Source organism: Muscardinus avellanarius (assembly GCF_963383645.1).
Source record: "Muscardinus avellanarius genome assembly, chromosome: 1".
In the NCBI taxonomy this organism is placed as follows: domain Eukaryota; kingdom Metazoa; phylum Chordata; class Mammalia; order Rodentia; family Gliridae; genus Muscardinus; species Muscardinus avellanarius.
The window spans coordinates 207,919,448-207,932,402 of NC_137786.1; the positions used below are offsets into that span (position 1 = coordinate 207,919,448).

The window sequence follows — 12,955 nt, forward strand, 5'->3', positions numbered from 1 at the left end:
ACCCAAGCTCTAAAATTCAACACATTGGTCTAGGGATTTCTTGACTCATTGCCTGTTCATCCCTAGAATTATTTGCTGGGGAGGACTTGGGTGCTTAGAAAATATGCAGGGCACATGGCCCTATCCTGTTCAGAAGCCCAAAGTGAACCTCATCACAGAGGTGCCCAGCAGCCAGCTCATTGGTATGTTGGTGCACATCTGGGGCCTGTAATAACTGTTTATCAATTCCCTGGAGTGTCAGCAGGGCCACAGAGTAGTTTAAAACTGCTACATGAAGTTCATGACAAAAATCAGTCATATTCCTGATAATTAGTGACAGCTTCTTACGCTGGGCCTGCCTGGGGATTAAAAATGACTGGATGGCTTTCTCTGGAGACATGTGAGGTGGTGGCTTTGGCACCCTGGGCTTATCAACTGTAGGAGGGAGTGCTGGATAGCAGAGCCTGCCTTGCTGCCCGCTTGGCCCAGCCCTGGGGTTGGCACGTGGTGGCCCCATGGCGATAGCACCACAGCCATGATGGATGAGCGTCCACAGTGGGCACTGCCCTGCGCTTTCGGTGATGTCATCCTATTCTTAGTTGGGGATCATCAAATAAGGAAGGAGCTGGGGTTCCATGTGCAACTAATAGGATCTGACTTAAGTCTGTGTCTGTCTGTTTTTCTGATTACCTGGAAGACAGAAAAAAGTCCACAGAGTTACAGACCTAGCAAGTGGAGGCTGGCTGAGTAATGGCATACGTTGACGTGTGTAGGAACCTCAGGGTGCTGCTGAGGCTCCCAGTGCCTCCGTCCCTGGGCTGTGACCAGAGGAGGGGGTTGAGGGCAGAGGGCTGGCTGAGCCATGACCTTGAGATACCTCCCTACTGAGGACTGTCTGAGGCTGGGGCTCGGCTGTTCCATGGCCTTGTGGCCTTGGCCCTCCAGCCTGCTGGAGAGCAGCAGGGAGTGGCTGTGTGTGTGCACATGTGTGTGCATGGGCACACGTGTGCACGCCTGCATGGACTCACCCAGCGCCCGGAGCTCCATGGTGATGTCCACATAGCCGTGCTCAGCGCTGTAGTACATGGCCTCTTGCAGGGCCTTCGTGCGGGTCCGGCTCAGCCGCACCGGCCCCTCGCTGCTGCCCTGGCTCGAGGTGTCGCTGTCCTCCACGCCCTCAGCCAGGATCTCCTCCAGGGACAGCACGTCTGCTTTGGCCTGCTGCGGTTGAGTCAGGAGCTTCCTCAGGACGTTCCTGCAGGCCAAGAGACAAAGGAGGATGAGGCCTGAGGTCCCTCAAGATGGATGGGGCCCGCCTGTGCTGCCTCCTAGTGGGCCATGGCCTGGATGGGCTGCTACAGGGCACTGGAGAGCTCAGGGCCTCCAGCGATCCCCATCTACAGATACCTGGAAGAGACGGGAGGGCATAAGAGACCCCATCCCTCTGCTCTCCTGGAATTACTGAGGTGTCATAGGCTTTGGGGCCAACTAGGCCCTGCTATCCTAGCTGTGTGATCTCAGATAGACTGCTGTACCTCTCTGAGCCCTACTGCCCCCCACACCGCCCAAGCTCATGGTCCAGAGGCCTCCCCGGAAGAACCCAGGGACATTCCCAAGAGGCCCACTGGCTGTAGTTGACTTCTAATTTGGTGATTTGCCAGCTCCAGAGTTTATGTACTGGGCAGTGGTGTGTAAAAGTGAACTGGCCCCAATGTCTGTCCCAAGGATCCTGCATCCCAGAGAGACTGAGGCAGAGAAGCAAACAGGAACTGCACTCAGGGTGGGGCAGAGAGGCCTGGGCAGTGGTGGATAAGACTGGCCTGGGGGCAGGTGGGTTTGGGTGGGCATGTGAGCAGGTCACAGCAGGACCCCAAGTCTGTGGGTAGAAGGCACGAGGGGGCAGCAAGCAGGCATCTGGCCTGGCAGACCTTCTTTGATGGCTCCTTCTCTGCCCTTCAACAACCTCTTCTGCTTCCCTCTGCCCCCAGTACTGCCTGATGGCTCTGGTTCAGCCTGCTGCCATCTGTGACAACCCTGGGCAGGCCCACCATCTGTTCCTGGAGCACGGTGTGACTGCCTGCAGAGCCACTGCAAGCATCCTTGCCACTGAGCCATGTGCTCTGTGAAAGCCCCTGGGGTACCCTGAAGCTCCTAGCAAGCATGGGGAGGGATGTGGTCCTGCTCAGGTCCTGGCATCTACAGCTATAGCTGTGTTATGGGAGAACAGGGTGGCCTGTACTGGGCATTGGGAAGCTCAGGTCCAAGTTTTGGTCTGTCAGGACCCAGCCGCGGGGCCTCTTTAAGCAACCCACCACCCACATGTCTCAGCCCTCCAATGTCTTGGGGCCCTGTAGACCTGCATCTTTCTGGTTGACAGACATGCATGCCTGGGCCTCTGATAAGGTCTCCAGGACTTGCTCTCTGCTGCCATGAAGGAATCAGGCTTCTGAGAGGTTACTTCAGTCCCCCCTGATGCAGGCATCCTGGGACAAGCACCTGTGGCCGTGGGCAGCTGAGTGGCTGAAGCAGTTCATGTCTTCGTGGAGGGAAGAGGCCATGCCGTTGGCCTCCAGCATGCTGAGAAGGGGGTCAGCGCCTCGGCCCAGCAGCAGGCTCACCAGCTCGTAATTCCCTGAAAGACAGGGACATTGCCAAGGACCCGGCTGTGGCGGCTGACCCGGGATGCAGGCAAAGGGAGGGGTAAGGGGTTCTCTAAACTGTATGTGGGGCTGATGGGGAAGGCGCAGCTCACGGCGTATGGTGGAGGGGAAGCAGAGGTGAGCAGGGGACAGGAGGGAGAAGCTGTCTGTGTCCTCCCACCATGGCTTCCTCTCGCCTCCCAAAAGCAAGGGCCTCCCCACCCTACTGGGTCCCGCCTGGGCACAGGTTCAGCAGAAGCACATGGGTGGCATGAAGGTCAGAGGACTGGTTTCAAGAGTCCCCTCAGGGAGTGAGTGACCAAATGCCTGGCCTGGGAGGCACTGCAGGGACACAGCCTTGGGACAACAGGGGACCTTGCTGGGCAGGGTGGTGGTCACCTACCCGCTGCCGAGGCCAGCTGCAGGGGTGTCTCCGCATAGCTGTCCTCACCGCTGTTCACTGCTGAGCCCTCCACGTTGGCGCCTGCGTCCAGCAGCAACTGTGGGCACAGGGGAAGATACCATTAAACACAGCCGGGAATTGGCTGGCACAGCCCCGAGTAACTCTCAGGGACAAGGCCTGTGACTCTTTCCAGATTTGTGACTTAGACGGGCTCATTCTGGCAGCCAAGAAACTTTAGACTGGTTAGCCTCAGGGCTCAAAATTTCCAGAATCTTCCATTCCACTCTTGTGGACCTGGACCAAGCCCCCAAGCTTGTGAAGACTTTTGAGCTATTTCTCTTTTTCAAACACGTTCCTACCAATTGGCTTCAGTTACTTTTCCAAGAACTCACACAGATGGGCAAAATAGAAAGGGTCACCCTTTTAGGGTGAAACTTTTAGGGGGAAACTGAGGCCCTGGGAGGCTGTAGCTGCTAGAAAGAGTCGGGGGCAGTGTTGGTCACCGGTCAGTGAGTGACCTGGACCAGGTACTTCAAGTCTGAGCCTCAGTGTTTCCAATCTGCAAGACAGGAGGCGAGGCCTGTCTCAGGGTATTGCTGCAATTAAGTGAACTGACGCCCAACACAGGCTGAGCTTTAGAACCAGTGGGTTTTAGGCTCCGTGGTGGGGCTGGGCAGAATGTCACGCACCTCCCGGCATCAAATGGTCTCTCCTCATTCCATCAAGGGCACAGGAAGGACAGGGTTAACAGATACCAAGCAGTTCCAGGTAGGCAGGGCCTGGCTTGGCCTTGGGGCAGGGGTGTGGTCCTAGGGGAGCCACCTCAAGCCTTCCCAGCTCCTGGAGCCAGGCCCCTCTCAGACCACCAGCAGCTGCTCTCAGGCCAGGAGAGAGGAGCGGCAGACCTCCCAGGTCCACTGCAGGGTGTGGGAGCAGGCGGGAGGCTGTGCACTGGTCATGCCCTGCTGCTGGGGCCAGGGCGAAGGCCGTGGAGGCGGAGGCTTGGTTGTCAGGAAGAAACTGGGCTCCAGCCCAGGCAAGCCAAGGGCACAGCTGCCAGCCTGGCCTGGACCAGAGTTGGATGGAATTCTGCTTAGGTTTTTAGGAGAGCGAGAACAGTAACTACAAAGCAGGCTAGGTATGGCAGCCGGCAGGCAAACACTTTTGGAGTCCCTACTCTAGGCCAGGGCTGTACTGACAACCATAAATAAGCCGGACGTGATCTCTACCCTCAGATACCTCATGTTATAGCAGAGGATAAGTGTGTTACACAAACTCCATGACGTAGTGCCACGAAATCCTGCAGGCCCCGGTGACCCGAGGTCCTGGCGGCTGAGTGGCTGTGGCTGGTACCCCTGCTGGTGTGGGAAGTTAGAACCGCCAGCCCACCATCATGGCAGCCACAGTTACCTAGACCAAGCCATGCCATGACACGGCTTGGCTTGACAGGTGAGCAGGGCCACCTGTCCTCTTCTCTCAGGAGCTGGGAAACTGAGACGAAGGCTGTTTGCAGGAGGGGCCAGACTCGGAAGGACGCCATGATATAGAGAAGCAAAGGGTCAGAAAGTGCAGATGTATAGGCCATGGTGTGTACTGAGACCAAGAGAGCCAGATGCAGGACACTCTGATAGCTTGTTCCCTACAATTCTTTGTACATTTTTTTTTTTATGATAGGATAAAACCCAGGGGCATTCTACCTCCAAGATATACCCCCAGCCCTATTTTTATTCTCTATTTTAAAACAGGGTCTCACTGAGTTGCAAAGGGCCTCCCTAAGTAGCCGAGGCTATCTGCGAACCTGGATCCTCCTGTGTTAGCCTCCCAAATGCTGGGATTACAAGCATGCGCCACCATGCCCAGCTCATTTGTTTTCTTTTTAAAATAAAAAATCCTTGATGAATTTGAGTTTGTCATCTTTTCACAGGGTCATGCTAATCATCTCCATATCCTTCCAATGTTAGCAGACATGCTGCCTAAGTGAGCACTTGTCTATTCTTAAACTAACCTTGAGGCTAATCGGGTGGGCTGCTGCCCTATTGATCAGGAAGCCTGGTCTTAAGCAGTTTCTTTGGGATCTCTGGGGCCTAGGCCACCTGAGATGCAAGTGTGCAGCTGGCAGGAGCTCACCTGGACTACAGAGATGTGTCCGTGCAGCACAGCAAATGTCAGCGAGGTCCAGTGTCGGCTGTCGGGGTGGATGGAGGGGTGCCTGGGAGAGTTGCTTGGAACCTGTAACACACACACATAAGTGACTACCATTTCTGGGGCAGGGGACATTCCTGGGCAAGTGACACAGGCACCTTAGCCAAAAAAACGCCCTGCAAGGATGGTGAATATGGAGTCAATTCAAGTACTTTCTGCATTCAATTGGTAATGCCTGCCTGGAGCACTTTGTGGGAAAGGGGAAAAGGGTAGATGTTCAATTAGTGATGTCTACCCTGGGTAAAAGATGGCAGATAGGGAGCACTTTATGCCTCAGAGGGGGACAGAGCTGGAGGTGTTTGGGGAATGGCAATGATGGCTGGAGATTAGGCTGATAAAAGGGAAAAAGGTGTGACACAAACAGTATCCTTGCCATTCTCTCCACTCATCTCCCCTGTCACTTGCTCTCAGACAGAAAGCCCACATCTTAAGAAAAATGCTCTTTGCTATAATACCTGTGCATCTTCTATTTCTAGCTTTGAGACACATCTCCCCAGCTGTCTAAACATCACACCCAGCCTGGCTGCTGGAGACCCTGGGTGCTCTCACGGGGTTAGGGCCCGGCACAGGTCTCTGGGGCTTGCTCACCTGGATGTCCAGGTTTGCCCCGGCATCAATCAGCATCTGGACCATGGCTTCGTCCCCAGCAGCACAGGCATACATCAGCGGTGTCATACCCTGCACGAACCAAAGGCAGATGCTGAACTGTTTGAACAGAACATACCACTGCACAGCTGGGTGTGGTGGCGCACGCTTGTAACCCCCGCGCTTGGGAGGTGGAGACAGGAGGATCGCGCAGGTTCGAAGCCCCTCACTGGCTTAAGAGATCCTGTTTCCAAATAAAAATATAAAATAGGTCTGGGAGTGTAGCCTGGAGGTAGAAGGGTTCCATCCCTAGTACCACCCCCCCAAAAATATATATATATATACACACACACACACACACCACCGCATACCCCACAGGCCTCTGCTCAGAAACCCCAGCTAGGGAACTCCTGCTAACCCTGGCCACGCCTGAGCTCCCCTGTGCCTTGTGTTTCCTGGGCACAGGACACCAGGAGCATGAGTAGGTTGCATTTCCACAAGGGCTGTGGATCCCAGGAGTGCAAAGCTCGGCCTCTGCAGCCAGACTTGGGCGCAAAAGCCGCCTCTGCCAAATGAACTATAGATGTACAAGGCACCGTTTCTCCCCATGCCTCGGTTTCCTCATTGTTAGAGTGGGAACAGCCATGGTGCCTACCTCACAGGGCCACTGCGGAGTGAGTCAAAGGGTATCAAGTGCTTACTACATCCAGAGTAAGCTTTCCTCCATTAACAGCGAACGTGATACGACCACCCCACCACCGCCACGTGCCCGCCCGTCCTGGGCCCGTGCCCAGGGAGCACAAGCTGCGTCTCACTCAATCACCATGCTAGTCCTTGGAGGGAGGTTCTACTGTCAGCCTCACTTCACAGACAAGGAGCAGAGAAGGGGAATCAACTGCCCGAGGTCACTCAGCTCCCAAGAGGCAGAACTCGGACTGGAACCCAGGTCTGCGTGGGCGGTGAAGCCCATGGTGTGAGGCATAACTCAAGAGGGCAGAGAAGCGTTTGATTTCTGTATCTTGAGCTACTGAGCAGGCCAGGGCATTTCTAGAGGCTGCACCAAGCCCCAGGCGGGCAGTTACGAGGCCCCCTCCAGGGCTGGGCGTCTCCCCCTGGGCCAGCAACAGTGACGGCAGCAGCAGCGGTGGAAAGCCTGCCTCCCACAGCTGGATCCTGACAAGCGGTTGGGGCCCCGCGATGTTATTTATTAGGGTATTTGTGTGTAGACAAGATCTCCTTAACTCATAAATCCTTGCTTAGTGCCCAGAGATAAAGAAATGGCCTGAGATTAATCATGGGGGTGAGAAGATTGTTTACCCACACATCATCCTATAAATACCAAGTTGGGGGAAGAACAGGATCGAGCATGTGTAGGAAAGCCAACGGCAACGTCATAAAAATGTGGCCGCTTCTTCCCTGTGCACGTACTTGACTTTTCCCGCGCACATCTGTATACAATTCAGAGTTTCAAGCAGGCTATGAGCCCTGGGGGAGAAGCAGCCTTTCTGCTGTTTCCATCCCTACTCCAGCACATACAGAGACAAATGGGCTGATGAACACACTGCAGGGATAGCCATCATATTGATGACAATGGTGAGCATGTTGATGACAAGAGCCAGAAGGAGCCGAAGGACGATTCTCAAGGTAACTGCATCTGGTGGGTACCGTAAGCCGACCTCAGAGGTGGGGCACTAGGCTTCTGGGGAATAGAGGAACTTGTCTGAGATGCCACTGCTGTGATGGGTGGACTAAGCCTCAGTCTGTTGGAACCCAAAGTCCTGCTGCTGGAGGAGGAAGGCTACACCCAGATGAAGGCTCTCACAAAGCCCCCACACCCACTGTGACCAAGAGACTCCTAATCCGCCACCTCCCAGCTGTGCTACTGGCCCTGGCAAGCCTGCCCGTCCCGCAGGGGCTGCCCGTCCTCTCTGGAGCTGCTCTGGCCGCGCAGCCTGGCACTGCGCCGCTTCCAAGTCCTGCTGCCCTCCCGTCCCATGCTGACCTCCCCGCTGTCAGGTAGCTCTCCCATGCTGGGTGCTTGTGCAAATCCCACAGCACCCTGACATTCACAGGAACGGCACCCAGAGCAATGTCAGATACATAAGTGGGGCGTGCACGGTGACCACGTGCCTGGATTCTTCTCATTCAGCTCTGCCCCTTGCTGCATGCGCGACTTTAGGTAAAGCCTAAAGGGCGTCTGTTCCTCAGTTTCCCCATCTATAAAGTGGGGACAGCAATAGTATTACGCTACAGACCACTGTCAGGACTACACGAGTGCTCTGTGTGCAGTGCTTAAAGCCTAGAACAGGGCAAATGCTATGTAAGTGTTTGCTGTTCATCGCAGAAACCAGAATGAACTTTACTAAGCCCTTATTAGATGCCAGAAGGCAGATTCTCATGAAAACCTTATACAACAGGCACTGCTAACCCCACCTTAGAGGTTGGACAATAGGTTTCCTCAGGGAATAACATGTCAATAAGACAAAAACAAGCACGACACAAACACCGAAACTCAAGTTAAAGTCTACCTAAAATGATAAATTCCCCAACATTCTGACCCTTTCTCCTGCTTCATTTTGCTCCTCTGCGCAGTTCCCTAGCACATTCTATGCTCTAGGTGTTCGCTTTTGACTGTCTGTCTCACTAGAAAGCCGGCTCCAGGGAGGCCAGGCTATCTGTGGGCCTGGCACATAGTAGGTACAAAGTTCACTTCCACACCTGCGCTGGCGAGTGTGACCCATAGCTTCATGTCCAGCTGAGTCCTCTGGACTCTTTCCCAGCCCCACCATCTGAGCCAGTCGCCAGCCCTCTAGCCAGCCAGGGGACCTCCGCAAGGTGGTCTTGTTAGATGAATTAAGTTTTTACTTTAGAAGCCCCGCCATGAGCTAAGTTTCCTGAGAGGCCTTGGTCTGACCAGATAAGCTACCATCCCCCACTGACCGGACCTGGTCAGTTACCTGGGAGACCTGCCCTCTCCTGGTGCCCCTTGGCCAATCAGTGCAGGGGACATTCCCACTGACCCTGAGCCAATTACCTGGCCACACAACCCCCTCCCAGGGGACCCTAGCCAATTAGTTCAAAGGGTGTTTCTCCTAGCCTCTTGGCCCCCAACATGTAACTCCAAGCTGGTTTATAACCCTGACCCCAGCCCGTGCTCTCCCCCCTTTGTTCTTCTTTCTCTTTCCCCCTCTGCTTCTCTCTCCCTCTTTCTTTCTTTCTTCCTTTCTTCCTTCCTTCCTTTCTTTCTTTCTTTCTTTCTTTCTTTCTTTCTTTCTTTCTCTCTTCCTCTCTTCCTCTCTTTTTTCTTCCTTTCATGCCAGTCCCTTCAATAAATCTCTTGGCTACAAGGTGGCCAAACCGGTGTGGTCAAACTTTGTCCTTTCAGGTGTGAGGGGACCTAGGGACAGTCCAGGTGGACATTCTGACGGTACAGGAGACACCTGAGCTCTCGGAAGCAGAGAGATGAGCATGCCTCAGGTTTCAGACAAAGGGAGTTGTCCACCTCTGACTCACTTGCCATCCCCTTCCTGACCCTGGTCCGTATGCCCGCTTAGTGGAGCTCTCAGAAATTACCTGGTCGTCCATGGTGTTCACCCCATCAGGCCCCAGGGCCTCGATGGCCTGCTGGATGAGATCCGTCCGCCCGCAGTTGAGCATGCGGAAGCCCAGGTCCTGGTTGAATTTCTCCGTAGCAGCTCGGGCGTCCAGCCTCCGGAAGGAACTGAAACAGCACTCGGGTCTGCGGAGAAGAGACCAGAGGTGCGTGAGCCTGACTGTGCTAGGACCCTGTCCATCAGCGACAGGTGGTACAGCTGGGCCAGGCTGGCAGGTGGCCCGAGGATGGCTCGGGTGGGGGAAGGACGGGGATGACACTCAGATCAGCCACAAATGGCCTCGCCATATTCTGTGAAGAGCACACGCTTCTGTTTTTCTATAAAATGGTGAAAGAATTGTGCCCAGATCTTAGGAGCTGTCAACGGTCTCTAGATTAACTATGAGGGGCCGCCCTGAGGAGGAGGAAGAGGAGGTGGAGGAGGAGGTGGAGGAGGAGGTGGAGGAGGAGGAGGAGGAGGAGGAGGAGGAGGAGGAGGAGGAGGAGGAGGCGGCTCAGCACGGGGAGGACCCGGCCAGGAGGCTGCGCACTCAGTGTGGGGCAGGCTGTCCTGAACCTGTGAAACCATCACAGTGCCCAAGTTCTAGTTTTCATCTCTATGTCTCTCTTCCAAGTTTCCTCTTCAGGTCCAGAAGTACCAAAGACATGGCAGAGAAAGGCCTAGAATCCCTACCCCTCAGTCAACCCAAAGTACCAGGGAGAGTCACAGACAAAACCTGCATCTACAGAGTCATAGGACAAACTCCCAGCAGCAGCGTCTGCCTGGATCCTTGGTTGGATCAAAGTATAGAACATTCACGTGTAGAACGTGGTCCAGGCCTGTGCCATGCAGACAGAGGAGGTCATACCTGGGGATTGGACAGAGAACAAAGAGACACCAGGCCCTCATGGGCCAGGGACTGGTGGAGGAAGCCACCCCCGTAAGGGCTCCTGAGGCAAGCCAGTCCATGTGAGAGGGGCACCGTGAAAAGGGGCAAAGGGCACAGGCTCAAATTTAGACACGGTTTGCCAGCTGAATGCCTGTGGACTGTTCCTCTCCAAGCCGCAGCCTCTTTGTCTGGGACAGAGCCACTTCTAAGTTGTCACGAGGACTAACAAAGCATATATAAAGGCAGGGCTCAGACCGGGCCTACGCGTATTCAAGTACACAATGGCAATTATAGGAAGACAGAAAATAGAGGCTCACTCCCGACCCTCGCCCCCAGTGTCCCAAGGCTACATGGTGAGCTCTCCCGCCCGAGCCCAAATGTGCGTGTACTCTGTGTACCACACCCAGGGCTGCAAAAGATGTATCTAAGTAGCAGCCAAGAGCCGGGTGTGGTGGCACACACTTGTAATCCCAGCATTTGGGAGGCTGAGACAGGAGGATCGCGGTTCCCAGACAGCCTCAGCTACTTAGTGAGGCCCTTTGTAATTCAGTGAGACCTTGTTTCAAAATAAAGACTAAAAAATAGGGCTAGGGGTGTAGCTTGGAGGTAGAATGCCCCTGGGTTCCATGCTAGGTACCACACACAAAAATAAATAAATAACGCCGGGCGTGGTGGCGCACGCTTGTAATCCCCGCGCTTGGGAGGTGGAGACAGGAGGATCGTGCAGGTTCGAAGCCAGCTGCGCTGCTTGAAACCCTGTTTCCAAAAATAAAATAGGTCTGGGAGTGTAGCCCGGAGGTAGAAGGGCTTCCAGGAACCCCAGTACCACCAAAAATAAATAAATAAATAAATAAATAAATAAATAAATAAATAAGTAAAAAAATAAATAGCAGCCAAAGCCTGAATAGATCAGTCCAATAGATGCAGAGAATGCCTTAAAACAGCTCCAGTGCCCTATGGCCTTTGTTCTCCCTCCCTTCTCAGCCCTCCCAGAGAAGAGAGGGGTACAGAGGCGTTTCGTACTTGAGCTGTCGGGGCTCACAGTCCAGGCCGGGCAGCAGCAGCCGGGCCGCCTGGCGGATGTCGCCGCTGTCCACGGTGAGGCTGCGGCGGTGCTCCGCGTAGGTGATGGCCACGCGCATCCACTCCATCAGCGGTGGCAGCAGCATGAAAGGTCTGCAAGACAGCAGAGGGGGTCAGGACGGGACGGGTCCCCTCGGCAAATGTGATCACAGAAGATGGTCAGCCTGTAACCCTCAGGGTAGGGTGTGGGGTCCTTCTGTCTACTCAGAGACCCTAACCATCCTCCATTCCACGGACACCCTGTCCTGGGTCAGGAGGAATGCCCATCATGGCCATTAGATGTGGGGGCCCTTAGGTGGCTAGTGAAAGGTGGGGGTTGCCAACATGTGCAACTGGGACTTCTGTCTCCTCTTAAGAATTCAGATGGGGTGTCCAGGTCTTCCTCCCTGCAGAGGGCACAGGCTGTCCCTTTAGTGGAGAACAGAGGCTGAGAGACCCAGGCTTCAGACACACTAGCCACGGTGACACCTGGTCATCCCAGACCAACACCCCTGAGCCTGTCTTCACCGCGGCATGGGGTAACACCTGTTTCTCAGGATTCCTGGGAGGCTAAACGAGAGGACGTGCATCTATATGGGCGACGCTCCTGCCTTCTTCCTCTGGAGCTCAGGCTGAGGTGGCCCCATTACGTCCTGAGCCAGGCCAGCGTTGCCCCTGGCCTCGTGCTCAGGGAGGAGCATCAGCCCGAGTTGAAGGGAAGAACAATCCAGGCGCCTGTGCAACACCAAAACCCACAGCCATGGTGCAGGACAGCGCTACAGAAGCAAGGAGAGGCCACCAGGGAGGCGGCTGGGTTGCAAGCTCCTGGAGCACCTTTCAAAGGCACCCTGCCTGCCACCAGGGGGCGCCACCCACACAGACTGTGCTGGGCACCCCCTGACATTATAGGGCCATGCAGACCCCCCCCCCCAGCTCTTGGATTCATCGAGGGGGGCGGGTCCCCTCATTACTGATGAAAGCCTCCTCTCAGTGAAGGTCTCTCAGGAGAGCGCTTCCCAGTCCAGCAAACCCCACAGCGCTGACGGCCAGCTTCATGGCTCTGGGGGGCACCCAGCCTGCTCTGCTCGGAATGGATGGCGCTCTTCCTCCACCAGGGCACGGGCAGAAGGCGGCCCTGGAACCTCGGCCTGCACGTCTGTTCTCTCTGCTGAGAGATCGAGAGCTCCTGCCTGTGTCCCCAGCCCCAACCCTCTGTCTTCTCTTTTAAGCTAAGCCAAGGAGCGGGCTCTGTGCCAGGGTGGCACCGCCCCCATCCAAACTTCTTTCCTGATTCCCCAGGCTTTTGAGCACTGGGCTGCCACCACCATATTTCCATTTGACACACAGCACGTGCTCCAACCAGGAGAAAGACAGGCATTCTCTCCTAGGTGTCTGTAAAGCCAACTGCAGGCCACCCCAGAGGTGGCCCGAGGATCATCCCAGGTCTCCAAAGGCTTAGCTCAGCAGCACACAGTTTCTCTCTTTGAGGATAAAGGATGCTTTTTATTAAAAAGCTAAACAAAACAGGAAAAAGCAGAATAATCAGATGTGACCTTGAAGGTGGTTCTTTTGGGAAGTTTATCCTGATGTTCTGCTTCTGCTG

At 55.0% G+C, this 12,955-nt stretch overlaps 1 protein-coding gene across 1 annotated transcript in view; it reads right to left on the reverse strand.

The window, feature by feature from the left end:
• ABTB2 (ankyrin repeat and BTB domain containing 2) overlaps positions 1 to 12,955 on the reverse strand; it is a gene marked incomplete at both ends in the record, with an annotated part of 177,437 nt that overhangs the window by 7,634 nt on the left and 156,848 nt on the right. Inside the window, 7 exons of the mRNA XM_080688755.1 lie at positions 1,008 to 1,234; positions 2,476 to 2,611; positions 3,022 to 3,118; positions 5,149 to 5,250; positions 5,812 to 5,901; positions 9,382 to 9,547; positions 11,314 to 11,466. Of these exons, the coding sequence (XP_080544881.1) occupies positions 1,008 to 1,234; positions 2,476 to 2,611; positions 3,022 to 3,118; positions 5,149 to 5,250; positions 5,812 to 5,901; positions 9,382 to 9,547; positions 11,314 to 11,466 (971 nt within the window). The remainder of the gene's footprint in view (positions 1 to 1,007; positions 1,235 to 2,475; positions 2,612 to 3,021; positions 3,119 to 5,148; positions 5,251 to 5,811; positions 5,902 to 9,381; positions 9,548 to 11,313; positions 11,467 to 12,955) is intronic.